The 26,473-nt window shown below is 36.8% G+C and overlaps 1 protein-coding gene across 1 annotated transcript in view; it reads right to left on the reverse strand.

The window, feature by feature from the left end:
• The window catches only part of tweek (transmembrane protein KIAA1109 homolog tweek), an 806,203-nt gene that overhangs the window by 23,897 nt on the left and 755,833 nt on the right, over positions 1-26,473 (reverse strand). Inside the window, 2 exon segments of the mRNA XM_090388226.1 lie at positions 11,856-12,038; positions 14,574-14,756. Of these exon segments, the coding sequence (XP_090244352.1) occupies positions 11,856-12,038; positions 14,574-14,756 (366 nt within the window).

Raw genomic sequence — 26,473 nt, forward strand, 5'->3', positions numbered from 1 at the left:
ATAATAAAACACTTTGTAATATTGCATTATATATTTGGTGTTTAGTTTTATTAATAATATTTTTATACCATAGCACAGAATTGCACGTTCCTATGACCTTTCTACCTTCACCCAGTCCTCCCTCAATTTCCTGCACAGTGATCAGTCAGCCTGAATAATTGCTGTACAGTTTTCACCTGTATTCCATCTAAATCCAGAACATCCTCACTTCGATTCATGTAAATTTATTAAAATTTACTGTCAGTCCCCATGTTTTATATTCTTCTAGTAACTTGCACCATCAACCTGTGCTACCACAACTTGAACATCTGCAAAAACAGTAGATTGTAAAGGTATTTATTTTGACCCATTGAACTGCACTTCTGTGACCATGGTCTTAGAACGACTTCCAGGTATAGCTTAAACAAACTAGGTGACAAACAGCATCCTTGAAGTAGTCCTTTTGAAGTCTTAAATTTTCTTGATAATTTTGAACCAATTTTAAAACAGCATGTATTATTCTTGTGGATTCTTCTAATTATATCAATTAATGGCTGGCTTATTGAGATTTTTTCCATAGTCTTCCACAGATGATTTTCTTGGCACATTGTCATATGCTTTCTAAGACTATGAATAGCATACCTACATCTTGGTTTGTAGCCTGGCATTTTACCAGAATTTGCTTAACAGTGAATAAGTGGTCTATACATGAGCATCCAGTCAAAAAGCCACACTGTTTCTCAGAAATTAAAATCCCTTTGTCCAGTTTTAATTTTATTACTTTTCCAAACAGTTTAGCAATAGAACTCATAATTCAAATTCCTCTATAGTTGGAGCATCTTCTGCTGTCCCATTCCTGAGGTACTTTTCATAAAAAAAAAACAACCTTCAAACCAATATTACTTAGTACCATGCACTAATTGAAGACTGAGCAGACAGCAAATGCTTGTTGAAATTAGACTTCAATTTTTGGGAAATACAGTGAAGAAAAGTTTGTCCAGCAAACAAAGTAGAAGAGATGAGTTTGGAGTTGGACTGACTGATGAGTGGGAAAATTATTGATCATCATCATCAGCCATTTTCAATTCACTGCAGGATGAAGGCCTCTCCAGCTTTTCAGTTCGTTCTGTTTTGTGCAATGGCAATCCATTTACTACCCACAAACTTACGAATTTCATCTATCCATCCCCAACATTGTTTTCCAGGTTTTCTTCTAGCTCCTCTTGGGTACCATTCTGTTATTTTCTTAGTCCATCTGCCATCATCTTCGAGCTATGTGTCCTACCCCAAGACCATTTTAATTCATTAGTTTTGATAAGAATGTCCTTTACTTGAGTTTGCTGCCTAATCCATGTGTTTCTCTTCTTATCTAACAGTCTGATTTCCAATATAATTCGTTCCATTTTTCATGTGTAGTTCTCAGCTTCTCTTCCATTCTTTTGGTGAGTGCCCAAGTCATGGTGGGGGTATACATTGGTTCATTATTTTACGTTTAAGACAAACTGGGATATTGCTCTTCAGTATGTGACTATATTTCCTGAATGCTATCCATCCAAAATTTATTCTTCTCTTGACTTCCAGCCATTTATCATTATTACAGCTAATAACTTGTCCAAGATAAGTATATGATTTATCTGGGATTTATCTCCACATTTTCAATTATTGCTACTTCAATCATTATGTCCCTTTCTGTCGCATACTTGTTCATCATTACTTTTGTTTTAGCCATATTCATCTTTAGTCCAAAATCCTTACTAACTCTGCATAACTGATTAAAATTTTCCTCTAATTCTTTCTGATCATAGCTTATGACCATAATGTCATCTGCAAACTGTAACTCTCCATTCACATTGACTCCTTTCTGTGACCAGTCTAATCTTCTGAAAGCTTCCTCAAGGGCAGCAGTAAACAGCTTCAGAGATGTTGTCTCCTTGTCGAACTCCTTTCTCGATTTTAAATTTGCTACTGCCTTTGTCTAGTCTAATAAAGGAGGTAGCATTCTGATATATTTTCTTCAAAATCATAATATATGGAGTGTCTATGCCTTGTCTTTCCAGAGCCCGAAACATTGCCTTATGCTGTATAGAGTCAAATGCCAGGCATAATGGTGTTTTATATTCATTTGCTTTCTCCATTAGCTGTGATATTATGTGAAGGTGATCCATAGTTGAGATTCCTGTCCTAAAGCCAGCTTGCTCTTTCAATTCTCATCAAGTATGCTTTCTAATCTGTTAGTAATGACCCTTGTGAACAACTTGTAGATGTGGGATAACAAGCTAATTGGTCTATAATTTCCCATTTATCTCCGTTCCTATGCACCGAAACTATAATTGCATTATTCCACTCCTTTTCTAATGCATTTTTGAAGAATCTTGCCAGTTTTTGTATCATGTCTCTTTCTCCCAATTTTAACAACTCTACAGTAACTTCATCTTTCCCCGGTGCTTTCTGATTCTTCATTTTCTTCAACCCCTGTTCTACCTCATCAGGAAGAATATCGGGTATATCGTATGTGTTGCTAATCTGCGATCCATCTTTCCCACTGCTGGCATCATTCCCCCGCTCCTTGTATTATTCTCTATAGTAGTCTTCTGCTATTTGAATTATGCCTTCTCTGCTATTTATAAGTACACCATTGCTATTCTTCAGTATCATTTGTCTTTCTGCACTATTGCTCATGGCTGTTAATTTAAGTCCTTTGTTTTCCCTTAATGCTTGTTCTTCTTTTCTTGTGTTAAATCTTCCTATGTCTTCTCTAAGCCTCTTTCTAATGGCTTTGCATAACCCAGTATATTCAATTTTCTCCTTGTCAGTGTTTATCTTGCTCTCTTCATTTGTTGCCTTTGGTTCATCATAACAAGCGTTTGACTAATTTTTTCTTCTTTGGATTTCTTTTTCCCTATAAGTTTCTTGGGCTTTATCACTTTCAGAAAGTTGTAATATTCCTCGTCAATATCTTAGTCCTGAGGTCTGCAGAAGCTCAAACCTGTTCTTAAGTTCAAGTACATACTGCTTTTTCTCCTCTTCTGTTATCTCAAACACCTTCGTATTATTTACTCGAGTCAGTTTTTTTCTTTCCTTTCCTACATCAAGTGTGCATCTTACCACTCTGTGATAACTTCCAACATTTATCTTATTCAGGAAGGTAACATCATTCACGATAAATCTTCTGTTAGTGAGGATGAAGTCGAGTTCATTAGTTGTTAATCCATTTGGACTCTTCCATGTCCACTTTTTGTTCACCCTTTTCTTGAAAAAAGTGTTCATTACTGACAGTCTTTGAGATTCTGCAAATTCCACAAGTCTTTCACCAATTCCAAAATTTCCTATACTTCCCCTTTCTGTGCTGTTTTATCTTTTTCCAACCTTAGCATTGAAGTCCCCCATAATAATAGTGTAGTGGGTTTTCTGCTCATCTAGAAGACTCTTAATTTCGGTGTACATTTCTTCAACCTCTTCATCATCATGGCTCGATGTTGGTGCATAAATCATTAGCAAAGGCATGTGATGCAAGAAAGCAAGCTTATATAGCATCAGCCAAAAAAAAAAAAAAAAAAAAACCTTATTTCACTCATTTAAAAATCTGTTTAAGATAACTTCTACACATCTATCCTACAACCGTCTTTCCTCAATTTGAATTTATGCCCTCTCAGATGATTATTCTGAGCAAGAGGAAGAATCTCATCAGCATTGAGCATGCTCAAACCATTCAAGGCTTTATACACCTCAATCAGATCACCACACAGGTGCCTAGTCTCTAGACACTGTAATTTGCAAAACTTAAGCCTTTCTTCATAAGAGCAACCCTTTGTTCCATTCACTAATCTTGTTGCCCTTCTCTGTACTCGTTCCAACAGCTCTACATCCTTCTTAAAATGAGGCCTCCAGACCTGAATACAGTACTCGAAGTGTGACCTGACCATTGCCTTATACATGGGGATAATCACCTCCTTATCCCTGCTAGAAAAATTCCTGTATATCATTGACAAGACACCATGAGCTACTCTTGCAGACCATCTGCACTGCTCAGAAAACTTCATATCTGCATGCACAATTAACCCCAGGTCCTTTTCATTCTCTACCACTGTCAGTGTGATACCACAGAATTAATACGTTACTCTGGGATTACTGCTTCCCATATGTAGTACTTTACATTTGTCAATGTTAAACTTTATTTGCCATCTCTCAGCCCATCTGCTCAAATTTTCTAGATCCTGTTGCAGCAGTGTACTGTCATTAGTGTCATTAACAACCCTGCAAACTTGGACATTAAGGTTGATATACCATCATCAATATCATTTATAAATACAGAAAACAACAGTGGACCCAACACTGAACCCTAAGGGATTCCACTAAAAACATTAAGAGCAGTCCAAGAAGAGCAGTGTCCATTGATTACCACTCTCTGTCTTCTCCCACTCAACCATCCCTTTCACATAGCAGCAATTTGCCTCCAGTGCCACACTGCTCCAATTTGTGCAGCAGTCTTCCATGTGCAACAGTATCAAAGACTTTTCTAAGATCCAAATATATGATATCAAAGTTATTCTTTGCATCCAGTTCCTTTGTGACTACATCACAGTATCCCATCAAATTAGTCAGACTCCTTCAACAACTCCAATTTCTCCTCAACTTTACCCTCAGTTATTACAAGATTATCTAGCTTACTGCCAGAGTTGAATACACCTCTGGCATTCCCCTCCCTGAATAACTCCTTATGTGTGAATGTCAATGCAAAATATTCATTCAGTTTGTTAGCTACCTGAGCAGGATCATCAACAGTTGAACCATCAATATCAAGTGGACCAATCTGATTCATCCCTTTCCTTCTTGAGTTTACATAGGTAAAGAACTCTTTTCTGTTTTTCTTTGCATCCTTTGCCAAGGATTTCTCATAATCTGCCTTTGCCTACGTAATCTCCTTTGTTACTTGGTTACAGACCAGCTTATATCTATCATAGGCTTCCATGTCACCCATTAATTTATGTATCCCATGCATTTTTCTTCTCTGCCATATGTCTCAATTAGTTCATCTGACATCCATTTAGGCCTTGAACAATATTTCTCAGTTGGTATGTAAAGCCTAGTAGCTTCCAAGATAAGTTCTTTGAATGTTTCCCATTTTGAATTTTCTGTTGGTAACATCATCAGTTGGTCCCACTGTATAGAATTTAAATACTGTCTCAGACAATTGTAGTCACCCTTACAAAAGCAAAAACCCTTCCCTTTGAGTAAATCCCACTTCAGCACACTGTGATCACTGCCACCTAGTGGTTCCTTTATCTGCAGATTCTTAATGCATGAAAAATCACTACTGATAATCAGATCAAGAGTATTACTCCCTCTAGTTTCCTCCCGAACATGCTGATGTAGAAAACAATCATCCAATAAATCCACAAAAGCCTTGCTAGTGTGTGTGAGTGACCAACCCATAAATTCCAGTCAATATCTGGGTAATTAAAATCCCCCATTATAAGACACTCTGATTTACTGGCCCACTCTCTTTCCCTGTACAGTTCCTTATTATACTCATCAGAGTCATTAGTCCTATAACACACACCTACTCTCAATTTGGATCTCCCAATGCTTAGGTCACACCAAACTGACTCGACACTGCACTGTCCAGTGATGTCGATTGGCTTCTCTTCCTTGGATTTTATGTGTTTCTTAACTAATAGTATAACTCGCTCCCTATCTTGTCTATCCTTCTGTACACATTGTACTCACCAAATTCCAGTTCTGCATTCCTTATATCTGTGTGACACCACGTCTCTGATATTCCAACAATATCTGCCTTTGATGTTCTGAGCAATACCTCAAATTCATCAAATTTATTTACCAAATGCCTAGCATTGGTGTACATGCAATTATACATGCACCTGTTCCTATTCTTAGCTACCCTAACACAACCCATGTGTTTACTTGTATCTTGTTTTCCAGGCTGCTGCTCATCCCAATAGAAGCAGTGCAAGAATCACTTTCACCTCTGCCAGTGGCTACTGTTAATCTATTAGTCCTTGTATCCCCCCCAAGCTAGCAGTTTTCCGACCCACCTAACACTGTCTCAATAGCATCAGCAAATATTCTTGCACCCTTTCTATTTAAGTGTATCCCATCCCTGTAGAAGCAGTCTCTCTTGTTAACAAGTACAGACCAGGCTGAAAAAAATTCTACCCCTTGAGCCTTGCACAATCTTTCCAGGGCTCTCATCATATACTCCCTCTTATCGTGTCGGGGCAGAATTGCATACACTTTCAAATTCAACCCTAATTCACGGCTTTTTTTTCAACAGTGACCTGTACTTGTTAAGTAATTCTGCTGGTCTCCTACCTTAATATCATTAGTGCCAACGTGTACAACAATATCACCCTTTGTGCCCTTAAAAGATGATATCTGCTCTACAACGTCATCAACCTTTGCCCCTGGCAGACATACCCCGGTCCTGTTGCACCCATCCTTTTTACACAGCATGTTCCCCGTTTCCCTGACAATAGAGTCACCGACAACTATTAGTTCCTGTGGGACCAGCGCATTCTGCCTTCAGGGTTTCCGCTGTGTTGTGTGATGATCAAGTGCAAGCTCTGGCATTGATGTGGGCAGCTGAGAGCTTGATGGGGACCCTTAATTTTGATCCTTCAAGGGCATCCACCCTGTCCTTCAAGCTCTCATATAGGCTCATAACAACGCTGAGTTGTCACCTCATTTCCTCACACTCCTTACATCACGCGCGCGCGCACAAAGACATCCCCCTTTGCAATATTATGTCCCGTACCTGATAGCTCCACAAACATCAAGCAAGCAGTGCATTTTAAAAAGCTGCGATTCAGAGGGAAACTGACCCCCCTCAGTTCTCCCCTGAGCCACAGCACTCCATTTTGCTCGAGCCTTTTGCTTTGCTGCTCTGAGTCATGATTCCGATTCAATTTCAATACAAAATTATAACCCTAAACTTGTATCCCAACGCAGTTGTAACACTATATATCTATATATATATATTTTAAATTTTCAAGTATTATCTTCGAGTTTCTTTATATAAGTTCCGTATCAAGTTATGTATTAATTAATTATGTTATGTTCGTAAAATCTAAGTCATTATATGTATTTAATTAAAAATATGATTTAATTGACAATGAAGTTCAACCAGATTAATAAATTTACTAATTAATTGATAATATTATTTACTATACTATGCTAAGCTAATGCTATCTAGTTCGGGATATAACATTGTATCGTATAACAATGGCGGCAAGTTACGAACGGTAAATCTACGGACATTCATATATTAATTAACTTCGAAAATCTTGCTGTCTGAATTCAGAATAAATCAAGGATCTTGCCTAGATCTATAAGCTACTTACAGAAAATAATTTAATATAACAATTGGTCAATAAAGCAGCTAACTATAGCTAAAAAAACTTCCGGTTCGCCGGCTCTGTAAAATTTGTAAAACACGTGGATTGGATACCCTTACCGATACTAAATAATAACCTACAAAATCTCTATCTACATTAAAATTTAAAATAAGTATCGTAACTAGGAATATAGAGCTACTCTGGAAAATAAGTTAATATGCCAATTCAAGCTAATAAAACAGAGAAGTTTTTTCTATGTTCCTCAGTCGTAAAAACTTCGCCTGCACAAGCCTACTCTCGTTCTCATTCCTTTACTTAAGTAAACTCTAGTTTTTAGATAAGTTTTTATACATAAAAACTTATACATAATGACTTTTATACATAAAGAGTTTACATAAAAACTCTTGTTTTTATGTAAACTCGAGTAGGAAGGGGATGAATCAGACTAGTCCACTTAACATAGATAGTTCAACTATTAATGATCCTGCTCAAGTAGCTCATAAACTGAATGAGTATTTTGCATCAACATTCACACATGAGGAGTTATTCAAGGAGGGGAGTGCCAAAAGTTTATCAAACTCTAAAACAGGGAGCTAAGTGATTTTGTAATAACTGAGAGCAAAATGGAGGAGAAATTGTTGAAGTTAAACATAAAAAAAGGCACCTCGTGCAGATAGATTCTATCCAGTTATATTGAAGGAGGCAGCAAGGAAAGTAAGCAAACCCTTAGCCATAATTATGACAGCATCCTTAGTGTCAGGGGGAGATCCCCATGGACTGGAGATATGTAAATGTATCCCCAATTCACAAAGAGGGGGGTGCAAAGGGTGACACAAATAATTATAGATCTGTTAGTTTAACTTCTGTTCCGGGGAAAATAATGGAGTCAATGGTTAAAGAGATGATACAGGATCACCTTGTATAAGGCAATGGTCAGGCCACACCTCGAGTACTGTATACAGGTCTAGAGGCCTCATTTCAAGAAGGATGTAGAGCTGCTGGAACGAGTACAGAGAAGGGCAACAAAATTAGTGAATAGAACAAAGGGTTGCTCTTAGGAAGAAAGGCTTAAGTTTTGCAAATTACAGTGTCTGGAGACTAGCCACCTTTGAGGTGATCTGATCGAGGTGTATAAGTTCTTGAATGGTTTGAGCAGGCTCAATGCTGACGGGATACATCCACTTGCTCAGATTAAGAACCTGAGGGGGCATAGATTCAAATTGAGGAAAGACATTTGTAGAATAAATGTGTGGAGGTTTGCCTTTAGCCAGCAGGTAGTTGATTGCTGGAACAGACTTCCATCTGTTGTTGTAGAAGTTGATAGCTTAAATAAATTTAAGCTGAACTAGACAAAAAATAGTTGAAGTGACCAGATGGGTGAAATGGGAAGGGGTTTTTTTTTTTTTTTTTTTTGGGCGATGCTGTATAAGCTAACTTTCTTGCATCATATGCCACTGCTAATGCTAAATATGGGGAGTAAAACATGTACAGAAATGTCAGAATGAAGAGAAGAATTATGCTTTTGATTGCTAATATATCAGAATGTCTCAAAATGGGAATTTAACTTTCCAGATTATTACTGAATGGAAATTGTAGGTTACTAGCATGTTAGAGAGGCAATGAGAGAAAGCAATACACTTCATGCATTAGGAAACTGCAAATAAAAGAACCACTAGGTGGCAGTGATCCTGTGTATCGATGTGGGATTTACCTAAAAATGTAACTGTCAAAGAAAAGGCTACTTTTGTAAAAGTGACTACAACGTCTCAGTCAGTTTATAAATTATAGGCAGTGTGACCAACTGAATGTCAACTGGCAGCAAATTCTAAATGGACAGCCCTTATAGAAGCTACTAGACTTTTCATACCACCTAAGAGATATGGTTCAAGGTTTAGATGTAAATGGCCATCTGATGAAACTCATGGCATGCATATAAATTATCAGGTGATCCCAAAGCCTACAATAAACTAGTCTGCAGTCAAGTCATAAAATGAGGAGTCTCTGTCAAAGACATCTTAACTTATGTAAACATTAGAAGGAAGGGATGAATCGTATTGATCCACAAGATATGTTTAACTGCTAATGATCCTGTCAAAGAAAGGTTTCAGAATAGCTATTCAATGTTGACACACTGAATAGCTATTCCACATGTATTCTAAAAGGGTGCCAAATTATTTTGTGATAACTGAGAGTAAAGTGAAAGAGAAATTGTTGAAGCTAAACATAAAAAAGCATCTGGGAATGGATGGGAGCTATCCAATATTAAGGGAGGCAGCAAAAGAAGTAAGCAAACATTTAGCTATAATTACAAGAGCATCCTTGGATTCATCAGCAACCCCATGGACTGGAGATGTGCAAATGTATCTCCAATTCACAAAGGGGGATCAAAGAATAACATAATTAATTAGAGCCATTAACTTCACTTGTGTTCCAGGGAAAATAATGGAGTCATTGGTTAAAGAAGAAACACAGTTATTGTGCAGTAATAACATGGATGTGTTAAGGGACAAGCCTACACCACCAGTCTGACTGGATAATATGATATAGTAACAGTGGAGTTGGATACAAAAAATAATTTTGACATCATATACTTAAATTTCAGATACTATTACACATAAAAGACTGATGTATAAATTGGAACACAATTTTGGCATTAAGATCAAGTTACTGCTACAGAGATAAAGGAATGGTTAAGCTGAAGCAGTCAGTGTAGGTATTAATGGGCACTGCTCTTCTTTGGACTAATGTTATTACTGGAGTCCCCAGATTTCAAGGCTGGGTCAACTGTTGTTTTCTGTATTTATTGGGACTGCTGTAGCTCAGGAGAGAACTGAGGGGGCAGTTGTCCTCTGAATCACAGCCTTGAAATGTACTGCTTGTTTGATGTTTGTGGAGCAATCAGGAATGGGACATGATATTGCCAAATTATCTTTGTATGTGCACGATGTAAGGAAATTAGGCGACAACTTAGCATTGTTATGGGCCTATATGAGAGCTTGAAGGACAGGATGGATGCCCTCGAGGGATTTAAATTGAGGGGCCCATCAAGCTCTCAGCTGCCCACATCAACGCCCAAGCTTGCACTTGAACATCACATAACACAGCGGCAACCCCCAAGGCAGAATGCGCTGATCCCACAGGAACTAGTTGTTGCCGGTGACTCTATTGTCAGGGAAACGGGGAACAAATTGTGAAAAAAGGATAGGTGGAACAGGACCAAAGGTTGATGACATTATAGAGCAGATATCTTTTGAGAACACAAAAGGTGATATTGTTGTACACTTGGCACTAATGGAGGCGCCGGTCTCCTACTCTTAATGATATTAAGAGTAGGAGACCGGCAGAATTACTTAACAAGTAAAGGTCAATGTTGAAAAAAAGCCCTGAATTAGGGTTGAATTTGAAAGTATCTGCAATTCTGACCAGACACGATAGGAGGGAGTATATGATGAGAGCCTTGTCAATCAGTTCGGCCCTGTAGAGAAATTGTGCAAGGCTCAAGGGGTAGAATTTTTCTCAGCCTGATCTGTGCTTATTAACAGGAGAAACTGCTTCTACAGGGATGGGATACACTTAAATAGAAAGGGTGCAAGAATATTTGCTGATGCTATCGAGGCAGCATTAGGTGAGTAGGAAAACTGCTAGTTTGGGGGAGGGGGGGGATACATGGACTAATAGATTAACAGTAGCTGCTGGCAGAGGTGAAAAGTGATGGCATGTTTGCATTACCAGGGTACCTGCCACCCACTGATGAAAGGCCAACAACCTTTGAAACAGTGCCATCTGGGTGCGATATCAGCCACTGAGAATAAGTAACAGTAGTCTTCTCTACTAGAGAAGTGTTACTTATTCAAAGTAGTGCAATACTTGGTATCTCATTGTGAATGTAGCCACAATATAAGATATAATTAAAATTATGCCTTTACACTACGCATGTAGTTTAATTTTATGGATTAACTATAGTGTATCTACTCCGATATTATATAATTTTATTAAGTTCATTTTCCCTTCATATATCTTGTTAATTAAGGATAAAAATAAATTAAGAAAATTTGCTGGTTAATTAGTTTAAACAGGTTTGTAGCATAAGCATGTTTGCATAGTTAGGTCTAATATTCAAATTAGGGGAGATGTGTCCAGAATATTAACTAATAAATGAATCTTTTATTTATTAGTTAAGCTGGTAAGATTTGTAGACATGATATGATCAAAATTCTGAATCACACTGGCTTCCCTCCCCCTCTACGAAGTCTTAAAACAACATAATCTGCAAAATTTACTGCAACTATTTTCTTCAACTAGCTCATAATCTGCAAAATTAGTTTCAGCATAAATCAACTCTAGATTTTTGATGCACTTTTAACGAAACAAAAGATCTATTTATTCTGGGAATCATGAAGCACATTTCAAAATAATCTTTTGAATGAATACAATATAAATCATAACATTAAAAAAACAACACCTTTTTCATACAAAATGATAAATGTGATTTTGACTTATTAAAACTATTTCTGAAAATTTTACCTGAAAGAGAAGGAACTCTGGTGTATTGCAAGTGCTCAGTTTTCAAATGAAGCTGAAGACTAGGAAGTGCAAAGATAACTTCCATATTATGATTAAATTCAGGACCCTTAGAGGACATGGAAGCTCTTCGATCCCCAGAGCCATCTGATCGTTCATGTTCAAGAACTGGGAACCTTCCAACATCTTCAACAAAAAAATAAGTTAGTTAATATACAGAGTACATTACATTTCGCATTCATTATTAATGATTACAACAAAATAAGTCAACCCATTGACAAGAAAATATGTTACACAGATTCCCCAAGTACTCTAAGTAAGCATTAATATTTTTAAATGGATTAGTGCTTCTGTTCCAAATTTATAGCAATATTTCTGTATGGAAAACTGAGAATGGAATGCCTATGAAATCAGAATTGAACTTAGAATCACCCGGGGGCCAACGAAATATATGTTGAAAATTTGGTAGCAATTTACATTTTTCTTGTTGATTAATGCAAAAGCATACTTTAATTTATACTAATTTTTGTGGGGGGGGAGAATGAGAACTGCTGTGAAATCGAAACTGGACCTGAAATTTTCCCAAAGACCAACAGAACATAGTTTGAAAATTTGGCCTTGATCCAACTTTTCATTCTAGAGCAACACAGAAAATACACTTTCGTTATATGAATAGATTTTTGTGGTGGGGTAACAGGAGAGGCTATGACTAACTAATTCTTATTAAGTAATGTCTAAACATCCGATAACATACTTCCATTACAAGTTAGGTACGCACACAGTGCATTACATTTCGGCGGCATTCTAATTTTTTCTGTGAGTAACGAAATATAGTTATCTTCTTAGACTAAGGTGCATTTAGGGCTAGAGCCTCAAGCTGCGAACAAATTTAGACTATGTATATAAAGTGCTTAGCATCATAATACACAGCCATTTCTGAATAAACAGAAAATTTTTAAGGTGGCATCGTTTTAGGTTATATCTCATATTGTGAATACCCTCACAACGAGTTGCCATGATATTGCACTACTTCGAATAAGTAACGCTTCACCTAAGGAGAAGACTAATGTTACTTATTCTCAGATAGGTACCACCACCCATACTGGTGATGGTACCTATCTGAGACCACTGGGTGGTACCTATCTGAGAATAAGTAACATTAGTCTTCTCCTTAGGTGAAGCGTTACTTATTCGAAGTAGTGCAATATCATGGCAACTCGTTGTGAAGGTATTCACAATATGAGATATAACCTAAAACGATGCCACCTTAAAAATTTTCTGTTTATTCTGAAATGGCTGTGTATTATGATGCTAAGCACTTTATATACATAGTTATCTTCTTATCAATTAATTATTAAGATTATAATGCAAGACGTATGATGCAAGTTTTGTACAATGTGGGCAGCTACTGTATGGAACACTTAATAAAGCTCTACAGTTTTACTTTCCCTAAATTGAGCCATTTAATTTAATTGCAGCTGTATAATATTTAATACTCTTCACAAGCGACATCATGTTCACGAGTATTACGAAGTGTTCACAAATTGTCTAAAGCTAAAAATACTGCATTAAAATCATTTAAACTCTGAATTTCTTTTTTCCATAAAAACTGTATGGAAAAAAGGAGAATGAAACAGGAAATTGTTTATGGATCAAGGACCTCATGACCATAATAGTACAATCAGTAAGTACATGCCATGGAAAAATAGGATTATATCAAAAAAGTAGCAAAATAATAATTATTATAATAATAAAAATGTAAAATAAGTTTTTATGTTATAAGGGAGGATATAAAGACTGCCAGCATGTAATTTAAGGTTGACATTATAGAAGACCCAAAAAAAGAAAATAAAGCTAAAACAAAAATACTAAAAACAATGTTGCAAACAGATAAAGGATATATAGATATAAAAATTATCATGTAGCTGTTTATAAGCAATATTATGGCTAACCGGAGTGAAATAAAGTAGCTTAAAGGATAGCAATAGACACTCCTGCTCTCGTATTATACTAATAGCCCAGAGTGTAGAAAAATGTTAGATATAGGAAAGTTAATAGTATAAGAATGAAGAATATACAGTAGTAGCTGGGGTTATCTGGGAGCGCAATTTTCATCCACCTACTTATATATACAAACATAATAAATGAAATAACTCAAAACAAGATAAATTTACATTGGCAAACAAAAATAATAATGTAAATAGAAAACAATATTACCTAAGGTTAGATATAGAGGAATATTTTATGTCTAATACTGCCAAAAGAAAAGAAAAGATATAAAAGTAAATATTAGCCACAAATATAAACTGGTATCAATTGCTAAGTAACAAACTGTTGAAAACGTTCAAATTTCATTCATGGACAGCATTTCTAAAAGTCTGCTGTTGCAATTGTCCTTCCATTTCAACACGTGTGGCAAAAGATCACGAATTAGAACATCTATGAAGAGCAACATCACTAATTTTTGTCCCCTAACATTTGGATCTCCCTTTTTTTCCCCATTCTTGTTGATAACACATTTGCATGAATTTGACCATTAGTTCAGTTTACAGTGGTCTCCTCATATTAGTGGAACTTAATATATCTGATTTAAATAAATTTAAAAAGTGAAATTTGAATTCTAGATCCAGTTACACTACTAGAAATCAATTTTATCATTCAATCCCAAACTGCAACATGTTTGAATTATCATAATTACACAATCATGCTACTATAACTTACCATCTAGCTCACTAGTTGCAAATGCATAATGGAACCATTCATGCATACTACGAAATTGAGGAGGAAAGAGAACGTTGCGTGAAATGCGACAAACAGTTGCCATACTGGTGTGCTGAGCTGTTTCTGGAACATTATGGCCCAAGCTGTAGGACAAGTTTTGTACAATGTGGGTAGCTACTGATCCTGTTAATATACAAATTAAATTTTTCTGAAAATGAAGAGTAAGTTTTTATTTAAAAATATAGTTAAAAATTATTTTTTTTGATTTTTTACTAATTCTTTGTTTATACATATAATCTTATCTTGGTTTAGTTAAACATACAGAAATTTCTTAATGGACTATTTTATTTTAATAATGCTTGTATTATGTGTACCCATGTGCATTGTTAAAACAATGAAAATGGGTATGTGAAGTGACTAGAAATCCAAGAAAAAACTAACATTTGCCAAACATGGAATTATGATAACGATGCAGTACATCTGAAAACCAGAACTTTATTTTTTTTGTGTGTGAAACTCATTCATTTCACATTTCAATTTGGTGAAAAACTTGTTCTCCAAATACAAATTACTTTTAAGTTAAACACCATTTAATTTATTGCTTCTGATGGCAGCCTAGTCTGCACAATACATTGGGAGGAATTTCTGAAGTCCTCTTCATTTGTGGCTGCAGGGTACCCTCTCCACCATAAGTTATTCTAGGTTTTATAGCCTGCACAACGTACAACTGTGAATACACACTTCTACAAACATAATACACTTATGGTATGTGGCAATTGAGTTGGCAGCTTTACTGCTTTATCTAGGTTTCATGATCAGCAGCCTTCCAACTGACACAAGTAAATGCTATGGTCTTAAGAAGTCAGGATAGAAAGACTGCTAGTTGAAAGAAAGTCCACAATTCACTAAAGTACATCTTCTATGAGTATATTAAACAGCTATACAAGGTATGTTCGTGTCAAACGGCACCTGGAATTTCTCCCAACTCCACATATACAGTGCATAATTAATAAAGGCAAAAATAAGAAATATGGTTGTATATAAAAGCACCTGGAAAATGTTTGCTGTGACTGTTCACAGTAAGCCAACAAGCATATTTTCACTTACAATGCAATGCAAACAGTGTGGCTTAGGGATGATACTCTCCCTCTTAAGATTTATTTTCAAAGAACAACAATATTTCATATATATATATATACTGTATATGGAACAGCAACTCTTCTAAACCTTTGTGGCCATCCACAGTTTTTCAGCTGCCAATACATTCAGAAATATGAGCCAAAACATCACCCCCAAAATTATTTAAGATCAATTAGAGAAAAGTGCAAAGACATATTATGAATGTCACAACTTTTAAGTTTTTGTATGTAGAGTGACTACCACATTTGTATGCAAATTCTCAAAAAAATAGATAAATCCAAAAGCCGTCACTTTTATTCTTATATGCGGGGGTATCTTGGGGCTGTTCGTAAATATGCTCTGTGCAGTATTTGCACTTACATTTATTATTATTTATTTTATTTTTTTTTTTCAAATGGAAAATTGCCCAAGAAATTCTACAGAAGTAAACTTTCAAGTTATTAAACAATTCAGGCACAATCATAGAGTAATTTATTTGCTATTTTTATTTCCAAACACAGTACTATATATCTTTATAAAGGAATACATGTATCATGTTTGCAGAAACAAATGTTCACAAGATGAAAAGGTAAACTTCTGCCTGAGACCATCAAACAACAATCTAATTTTAAGAAATGCACCCCAGCAAAACCCTAGAAATAAGGGTATATTTCAGTGTGATTCTTCCCACATTTGAGGCCTTCATTTGGCAATTTCAGCAGATTAGGGCAATAAAATTAAGGCTATTGTTTGGCAATGATGAGAAATGCATTCTCATGCCTTTTCCAATAAAATCAGGTATTGTTGCCATTTTTCAGTTCTCCATTACCGAATTTGGTCCTTCCCCATCCCCTTTTCGTTCAGCTTGCAGAATTCATTTAGCTGGTAAATTCAATCAATTATAACTGAAAATGACGAATTATTTTTCTAAACTTAAAAAAAAAAAAAAAAAAAAAAATTAACCTTCAATTACTGTACAGTTAAGTAAAAATTAAAATTTTTGGCATGGCAATCCTGCCATGCCAAAATCTCACCAATGTCACTGTCCTTCTCTGTACTCATTCCAGCAACTTTATATCTTTTCCAAAATGAAGCCTCCAGACCTGTATGCAGTGCTGCAGGTGTGGCCTAGCCATTGCCTTATACAAGGGGATGATCACCACCTTATCCCTGCTAGCAAAATTCCTGTATATGATTGACATGGCCTCATGAGCTACTCTTGCACCCCATCTACACTGCTCAGAAAACTTCATATCTGACTGCACAATTACATCCAGGTATTTTTCATTCTCCACTACCCTGAGTGTAGTACCACACAGTTGGTATGATAGTCTTGGATTACTGCTACCCATATGCAGTACTTTGCATTTGTCAATGTTAAACTTCAGTTGCCACTTCTCAAACCATCTACCTAACTGTTCTAAATCCTGTTGCAGTAGCATATTGTCTTTAATAATCCTGCCTTTAAATCATTTGCAAATTTAGACATTAAGTCTGATTTATCATCATCAATATCATTGATAAATACAGAAAACAACAATGGGCCAAACACTGAACCCTGGAGGACTCCACTAATAACATTAGTCCACGAAGAGCAGTGTCCATTGATTACCACTCTCTATCTTCTCCTGCTCAACCATCCCTTTATCCATAGCAGCAATCTGCCCTTAATGCCACACTGCTCCAATTTGTACAGTAATCTTCCATGTGCAACAGTATCAAAAGCTTTCCTGAAATCCAAGTATATGATATCAAAATAATTTTTTTGCATCCAGTTTCTTTATGACCACGTCATAGTATCCAGTCAAATTGGTCAGACAAGTCTTCTCCTTAACAAACCCATGCTGTGTCTGAACTATAACTGCAGTCTTGTCTAGATGATCCTGCAGTGCTGCTTTTACCAGTGACTCCATTATTTTCCCTGGAACAGAAGTTAAACTAACAGGTCTGTAATTATTTGTGTCAGAATGTTTGCTTTCTTACAAACAGGTTGTCTTTGAGCAGTTTTTGCAATACTGTTTGAGTGTATATGACTAAATTAACACACTCTGTGCTACCGGTAGAGCTTATGAATGGTTCCAATGCAGTGGGAGTGAAAAGTGTATGAAGTTAATTGCCAATCCAAAATTCACATATTGGCCAAAGACTGCCCAGAAAGGGTTTGCAACGTGGATGGCTTTCCTCATGACAGGAATGTGACTCAGTTATTAGTGTTCCTGGTGACTACTAAGCACAACATTGTGCAATACACATTCAACATGCAGACTTTCTTCAACACGGAGATTTAAGGCAGATTATGAAGATACCCTCAGTGCCTCTGTTGTTATGGTGCTACCATAACAACAGATATACACATGTACAAAATCAATCAATGATCGCAATGCCATCATAGGACCAATATCTAGCCCTAAATGACAGATTGCATAAGATCACAGCACAAAAACTATCTTCTGAGCTTGCAGCTTCCTCAGGATGGAATATCTCTCATTGAACTGCTTGGTTTGGTTTATATTTAATGGTATACATTGGCACAATATGATCATAATAACAATCACATTTGTATGACTGTATTAACTGACCAACTTAAGTTCAGTGAGTTGAAAATTCACAGGGGAACCCTACTCCTGTCTGAGACCAGAAAATTACAGCCCATACTGAAGAGACTTTTAATAATTCCTACAGTCAATGAAATTCAAATACAGACTTCTCCAAATAAGTTAAGTGGTGAAATCACTTGTTGCTCATTTGGAAAAGTCTGGGTTTTTTGTCAGTGACAAGGAGGACTACTAAAATATTAGGCAGTAGGATATAGATCCATATGCAAGTTGGCCCATGATTTGCATATATAATGTAACATTTATGGATAGGTACAGCCTGATCTCAATGCTTAGCAGAGATGGGGGAACCCCTAGTACAGACAACTAACACACTGCACCTGCATTTAGAGTGAGGTTCAAAATCAATCACTCCCTATTGTTTAAAGGGACTGTTATGGAGGAGGGGATTTAATAGTTGGGTGTTTGGAAGTTTCCACAAAGTAAACCATGCAACCCTTCCCAAAGATCAGGTGGCCAGAGTATGAAAAAAAAAAAAAAAAAAAAGCCTTAAAATTCCTCCTGTCTTTTACACAGTCCAACAACTATGCTAAATGCAAGGCCAATATGATGGTTAGGTAAGTGAAATACACAAATGGAGCTGCCCACCTTTGAGAGAATTGTGACCTGTGAGGCACAGCACAAAGATGAAATCCTTGAACTCTGTTATTTTTAGGGTGGTACTAATCCTTCAATGCCTTCTAATAAATGACAAATGCTCTCTCTTCTAATAGGGTGCAACCAGTGCAGGACTTTCTTCAGGGATCTGTGATCACTAGCCTCAGTAAAGAATTGTCTCTGCAAAATGAAGCTGGAGATCCAGACATTATCAATAGTGTGGCTCACCATCCACAGGAAATTGTGGAATCTTTGGTTTTTTGATGGAGCTGTTACTTGCAAGCCCATCACAATGCCAATAAACATTCCTTGAAGAGGTGCTAATTTTTCTCAAATTCTGAAATGGTGAAAGAGATCATATAAAGATATGGATCATGCTACACAACATTAAATACTATTTAATTAGCTGATTGCCCAATTATATGGTATCATATTTTATGATTGATATCAGTGGTATTATATATAAAAAAATATTACTTATTCATTCCTGGTATAAAAGTGTTTAATGTAGTTATCATTAATTGATTACACCATGTTCAATCTACACTATGGAATTTACAGTGTGCAATAGAGACTAAAGCCAGCAGTAAAATGATCTGAACAACAGAAGAGAGCTATACTTATAAATTCCAAAAAATAAGCAATATGATGTTATCACCAGGCCAGCTTCTAAAGACTAGACTGGTGATGTTTAGCCAATCTTGATGACTCGCACTGGTTCACCATTAGCTTGCAGGAAGAAAAACCCAGAACAATTCTTAGGTGAAATGCTATTCCCTTCACCTGTAAGAATTCCTCCAGTCTCTGACATGATTTGAATCCAGATCTCTCAAAACACATGACAAGGAATGAAATACACTGTCAGAGAGAATGGATCTCTCCTTATTTCTGTTGGTATCCAGATTAGTTTGGATGCAATCTCAACCTATACCTACACCCCACCCCTCCCCAAGATCCGTGGGAAGTATGGTCTGCAGTGCATGTGCCTAGAGACCACACTTTCCATGCTGTTGGCAGTACATCGCAGAAAGAATGGCCAAATATCAACCAAGCTAGTCTCCAACAATCATAATGGAATGTTATTATTATTATTAGCTATATGGTGCAAGGAAGCCTGAGGCTTATGCTGCACCAGCCAAAAAAAATTCCCAAGTTACCCTGAGTGAGAGAGTGAGAGAGAGAGAGAGAGAGAGAGAGAGAGAGAGAGAGAGAGAAATAGAAAGAATCACCAAGAAAGAGAAGAATGATGATATCCAGCTCAGGACCCTGGGTGTGCCAAGCCCATACTCACCAGATGTGAGCCCCTGGGAATGTTAGTTACTGCATTCATGGTCATAATTAATAACATTCTATTGTTAGATTAAAGGACTTACACTTTAAATTAAATTATGATACCCTACATTATTCAGGTCATTTAGTTGTCTATTGCAGTCTATTTGCAGGCAACACAAACAGACATTTCTATAGAAATTTTCACTGCAGAATCACATAAATATGTTATTCTGCTACAATTAGCCTTTCATATGCTAGAGGCCTGACATTAATAACAGCTTAAATGTATAAAGAGAGGTACTTTTAGAATATGAAATTAAGTCATACTTATGCATCAATCCATTTGGCCAGTACACTTATAGGTTGTAATTTAAAATTTATAAACCCAAATGAGATTTGTACTGGGGTAGGACCATGTAATATAATTGCCCTGTGTCCTAATTTTTTAATTAGTTTGGGAATAAACTCAATCATAATGATAAACATCAAACTAAGCAAAGTATGAATATTAGAGTAATAATTCCATTTTCCTAGGGTGTTTTTTGTATTGGTATTCTGAGAAATATGTGTGTGTGTATATATATATACTGGTGTATATATACAGCAGTGTGTGTGTGTGTGTGTGTGTGTGTACACACACACACACACACTGGTGTTCAAAGAAAGTGCATCACCCCTTAAAATTGTAATAATCGTACAAATAACGTAAGTATATGGCAATATTTCTTACAGATTGCATCAGATAAGATTGACACGCGTAGATTATGACATAATATTACAACAACTGTTGACGCCTCCGTAGACAGGTGGGAAGGAACAGCAGTGCGTAGCACACACTTCTTGATTAGACCGGGGTTCGAGCCCGTCACCACCAAATACGGAGGATGCGGAAAGATCAGGGAATGACCACCGCATATCACGGAGCAATATGGCCTTAGTTGCTAATGCTCCTAAAAACCAAAATAACAACAACAACTGTTACTTTCATTTATAGCATGCCCTGCAAGAGTTGCAGTCATTCTTTGCTTGTGTTAGGATGGCGAGTTACATGCAGTTGATGCCACGAAGGAAGAGTGCTATTGTTGCTTTACGTGAGGAAGAATGTTCTTCCCATCATACTGCTTATAGTGTCTTGTAATCAGTTGAGTAGATTCCTTTCCAAACTCAAGAATACTGGTTCTGCTGATAGGAAAAAAGGAACAGGATGCAAACAAGTCTCTACACCAAAACAGGACTGCGTTTTGAAGCATTTATGCCTTAAAAACCATAAAGCTTCTTCGTCTAACTGAAAAGAGAATGGGAAGAACATACAGGAGTGGTAGCAAGTGCAGTAACAGTCAGAAGACACTTCTTCAAAAATGGACTTGTAACCCATCGTCCTAAGAAGAAGACCCTCCTCACACAAAAAATGAAAAAGGCCCAATTAATTTGGTGTAAAGAGCATGTCAAATGGACCCCCAGGCAATGGAAGTCAGTTATATTTTCAAATGAGAAGAAATTCAACCTGATGGGAGACAAACGATTCACCGTAGACATGTTGAAGCATACCACCCAGACCGTATGGGGTCTACAGTGAAATTCCCTACCAGTCAAATGATATGGGGTGCATTTTGTATTGTGGAGTAGTTCACCTGCAGTTTATAAAGTCCGTAAATGCCAATGGATACCTGGCTATATTGGAAGGCAAGTTGCTGCAAACCATTTGAGACCATTTAAATCTGCCAAGTAACTGCATCTTTCAGGACAACACTGCTCCCTGTCATTGGCAAAAAGTATAGGTAGGCACTTCTGTAGTTACTTTAGCTTAATTTCTCCATTAGAGGTTCGACAATGTGTTTACATTTGTTACAGGTGAAAAAATGGTTGGAAGAACAGTCCATTACAACACTTAGCTGGCCAGGAAACAGCCCGAACCTAAATCCGATAGAAAACTGTTGGCATTGTGTGAAATCTGCAGTTGCCAGAAAGAAACCAAAGACCCTTTGTGAACTTCAGGAAGCCATAATTCGTGTTTGGAACCACAAACTATCAGTTGATTATCCTCAGAAATTGATCTTGTCAATGCCTTGATGGTGTGCTGCTGTCATCGGGGCCAGAGGCAGTTCAACTAAATATTAGTTTGCACCTGGTGAACTTTTCATTTTGTTTTCCATTTAAAACGATAAACTGAAGCAAACTGTGGGCTTCTGATAACATTTCAGCCGTAATTGCTGTGTTTACCAAAACTGTTGTATAAAGGTTGCAAATGCTCATTTTGGAATATTTTGAGAGCACCTGTCAAATTTTACTTAGCTTTGCCTTAACTATTAATAAATATCTTTTGTTTATACAGAGTGTCTCAAAAATATTGGTACAAACGTTTAGGGGACGTAAGTAACATCTAAAGGAATCTGAATCGCATAGGAACCCATAACCAGAAACGTCACGGGAAAATAGTAGCAACGGCACAAGAAGCAGAAATGACACAAGACAGTAATTAGTGGCAAACATTTATTTGACATAGTATTAACAATGGAGTACGAGATGGATGCATTTCATGATGTTACAACAGATGCTCGAAGGTTCCACCATGAGACGTGATGCATGCATGACACCGACACAGCATGGATTGGTGGACACGGTCGAACACACCTGGGGTTTCTTTGACAGTAGCAGCAGTGCAGACGAGTCTCGCCACGAGATCCATTTCTGTCTCCACAGGCGATTCATACACAATAGATATGAGGGCAACCCCAATCCATCGACGCCCAAAACGCCTGTTCAAATGGTCCCGAACACACCTTCCCTAATGGGCAGGTGCCCCGTCATGTTGAAACCAAATGTTGCATCTCATATTTGCTGGAACATTGTCAAGTAACCCTGGTAGAACTTGTTCAAGAAAGATCCGATATTTAGCGAAGTTCATGCGGGATGGTAACAGGTATGGGCCGACTAAGCAGTCACCGACCATACCTGCCCACACATTTATTGCAAAGCGATGTTGTGCCGCATGGGGGTGCACACCGTGTGGGTTGTCGTGAGCCCACACATGAGCATTGTGTTGATTGAATAAACCTTTCTGAGTGAAATAAGCCTCATCCGTGACCAAAACATAGGCTGGAAAATTCAAGTCTTGAACACTTTCTTGGAGAAACCACTGCGCAAAAGCCACACGTGCAGGATGATCTTGGGGGAGCAGTAACTGAACCCTTTGGAGATGAAAGGGGTGTAAGGAATTGTCGTGCCAGACACGATGTACACTGCAACGAGACACTCCTAAGGCAGAGGCAACAGCACGTGTGCTGGTAGTAGGATTATTCTGGACAGCATTCAACACACTTTCTTCCATGGTGGGAGTTCGCGTCGAACGTGGTCTGCCCGCACTACTCCTGTTACCTCTAAATGACCCATAATCGCACAAATTTTGATGCACACGCACAAACAAATGGTGGTCCTGTACATGTCTGTCTGGGAAGGGTTCTCCATAAATTCATTGAGCAGCTCGTCCATTTCCCTCTGTTAATCCATACACTAGGTGCATGTCTGCCAGCTTACAGTTCATATATCGATGCATGCTCTTCGTGCGGCGACTACTGCTTGAATGAGTAAATCAGAAATTTTCCCTCTCGCGAACTGCGCCGTATACTGACTTATGGTAATGTTTCCGGTTATGGGTTCCTATGCGATTCACATTCCTTTAGATGTTACCTAACATCTACAGGAATGTAACATCTACCTCCCCTAAACGTTTGTACCAATATTTTTGAGACACCCTGTATTTCTATTTGTGATGCTAGTCATTAATGTAACATACCATTGCAAAATAGGGTTAGAAATGTGAAATTCCTAGATGATGCACTTTCTTTGAACATCATTGTATGTATATATATATATAGTATACATATTTGAAGGTTGTTTTAAGTGCATTTCTAATAATATGCCTGTTTATGTATGAATTGTCTTGAAATCTTCACTAACTGTTTTGTATATGCAACTGTGATCTCTCAAATATACTGTTGTGGATGTTATTGAAAGATGAAAAACTGCAGGTGATACCTTAATAGAAAAAAGTTCTGTGTGAAATGAAATGTGTTCAATAAATCATAAAGAAGGTAGTTCAATGTCTTACACACATTGCTAGTGGGAAACATCACAGAACTGGTTCATGTGCCCACATTAAAACTGCTAGTGTGTCAGCTATCCATAGGGCACTACGCATAAGCCCAATATCATGGTTAGGCCCATTCCTAGGGTTATATGTGCCTGTTGTAAATGTAAAAATGAACCCTTTGAAATAATAAATGAAAACCAAAATAGCTTCAAAATAACATATATCATATGAAAAAGAATGTAATTTTCCATAAAACTATAATCATTACTTGCATATATATTGCAAATTCATTAATTGCATCATCCATATTTGTGCTTTTCAAATTATCTCTTTCCACTGCTAATATTGTAAGATCACTTGGCCTTCTTGAAGCATTATACATTTACAATAATAACTTTTACAAATAAAAAAGATCTTTCTCCAGTTACAACAGAAGTGGAAAGAGTCAATATTTGCAATGCAATAGCAATATTTGGTACAGTATTTAATAAATTATGTTCACATGTTAATTTTAACAACTCTTTTATATCCAAATTGCTAATGTTCTTAATGATGTTAACTCTTTTTTGCTATTTATATTGCTTTCATTCAAAAATGCATCTGCTAATTTTGTGATTCATAAAACAGATACTGTTGGAAATGAAATTTCTAAATCATTTGATAACCACAATGCTGTTGAAGTATACTCTATGAAATACCCCCCCCTCTTTCTTCATTTAGACTTTCCTTCAACAATATATAAAAAAATCAAAGAAAAACTAACAAGCTAATCTACAACTGTATAACACAGAAACTAGAAAGTTATCCAAATGAAAGCATAAGGCTTACAAAATGGAACTAGGTATGGGGTACAAAGTAGAATAGAGAACAGAAGGGTTTCTTTTTTTTTTTTTTGGCTCACTTATCTAACAATCAATAGGAAATAAATTGATCAGGAAAACTATTCTAATATATATATTATACTTAAGGAATATATGTATATTCATACGGTGCAAGGAAGTCTGAGGCTTATGCTGCACTAGACAAAAAAAAAATTCCTGAGTGAGAGAGAGAGAGGTAGAAAGGAATCACCAAGAAAGAGAAGAAAGATGGTATTCAGCTCAGGACCCTGGGGTGTCAAGCCCATACTCACCAGATATGAGCCCCTGGGCTCATCTCTGGTGAGTATGTTTTTCAGGAGAAAAACTTGTTCCTATGGTTAAAAGATGCTCAAACTTAATCCCCTTTACTTGATAACCTAACAGGGAATCCACACTGCATATTAGGCATTGGCTTAGGGGATTTTGCACAACTTTGGTGCTAGGTGACTGGAAGATTGAAAGCATTAGTATTAGTAGAGGCATTTGATGCAAGAAAGCAAGCTTATGCAGCATCTGCCAAAAAAAAAAAAAAAAAAAAAAAAAAATCACACTTCCACTTCACCCCTCCGTTCGATCGAAATACCAGTCCAGCTGAGCCTTAAATTTATTTAGGCTATCACCTTCAAGAACAAGGGATGGAAGTCTGTTCCACGAACCAACTACCCGCTGGCTAAAGGCAAATTTCCGCAAATCTTTCTTTCCTCAATTTGAATTTATGTCCTCTCAGGTGATAATTGTGAGCAAGAGGAAGAATCCCATCAGCATTGAGCATGCTCAAACCATTCAAGGCTTTATACACCTCTATCAGATCACCTCGCCGGTGCCTAGTCTCCAGACACTGTAATTTGCAAAACTTAAGCCTTTCTTCATAAGAGCAACCCTTTGTTAGATTCACTAATCTTGTTGCCTTTCTCTGTACTCGTTCCAGCAGCTCCACATCCTTCTTGAAATGAGGCCTCCAGACCTGTATACTTTCTCAACAGTTTCTGTTGAGAAAGAAGGCAGAAGCCTTTGAAAGCTTCAGTTATTTAGCGCTTTTAATCTAGTATATTTTATTGCATTTTAATTCAGTATTTTATTATCATTTTATTTGTACATTCCTTGTAAACTACATTTGTTTTATTCTATCTTAATTCAGTATTTTATTATCAGTAACATTTTATTTGTATAATCACATTTATTTTGCTTGATCTACTGTAAATTTATTGTAAATTTAAATATAAAGCTTTTTAAGATTTTGGTTTTCGTTTTTACTTCAATGGTTGGTGAGAAACGCTAAAAATCATAGTATGAATATGCCCAACCCCAGAGGCCTATTTGAAGAACCATGCTCCTTGGCTTTCTTCG

Source organism: Mastigoproctus giganteus, chromosome 2, assembly GCF_048544385.1.
Source record: "Mastigoproctus giganteus isolate SK-2022 chromosome 2, ASM4854438v1, whole genome shotgun sequence".
Classification (NCBI taxonomy): domain Eukaryota; kingdom Metazoa; phylum Arthropoda; class Arachnida; order Uropygi; family Thelyphonidae; genus Mastigoproctus; species Mastigoproctus giganteus.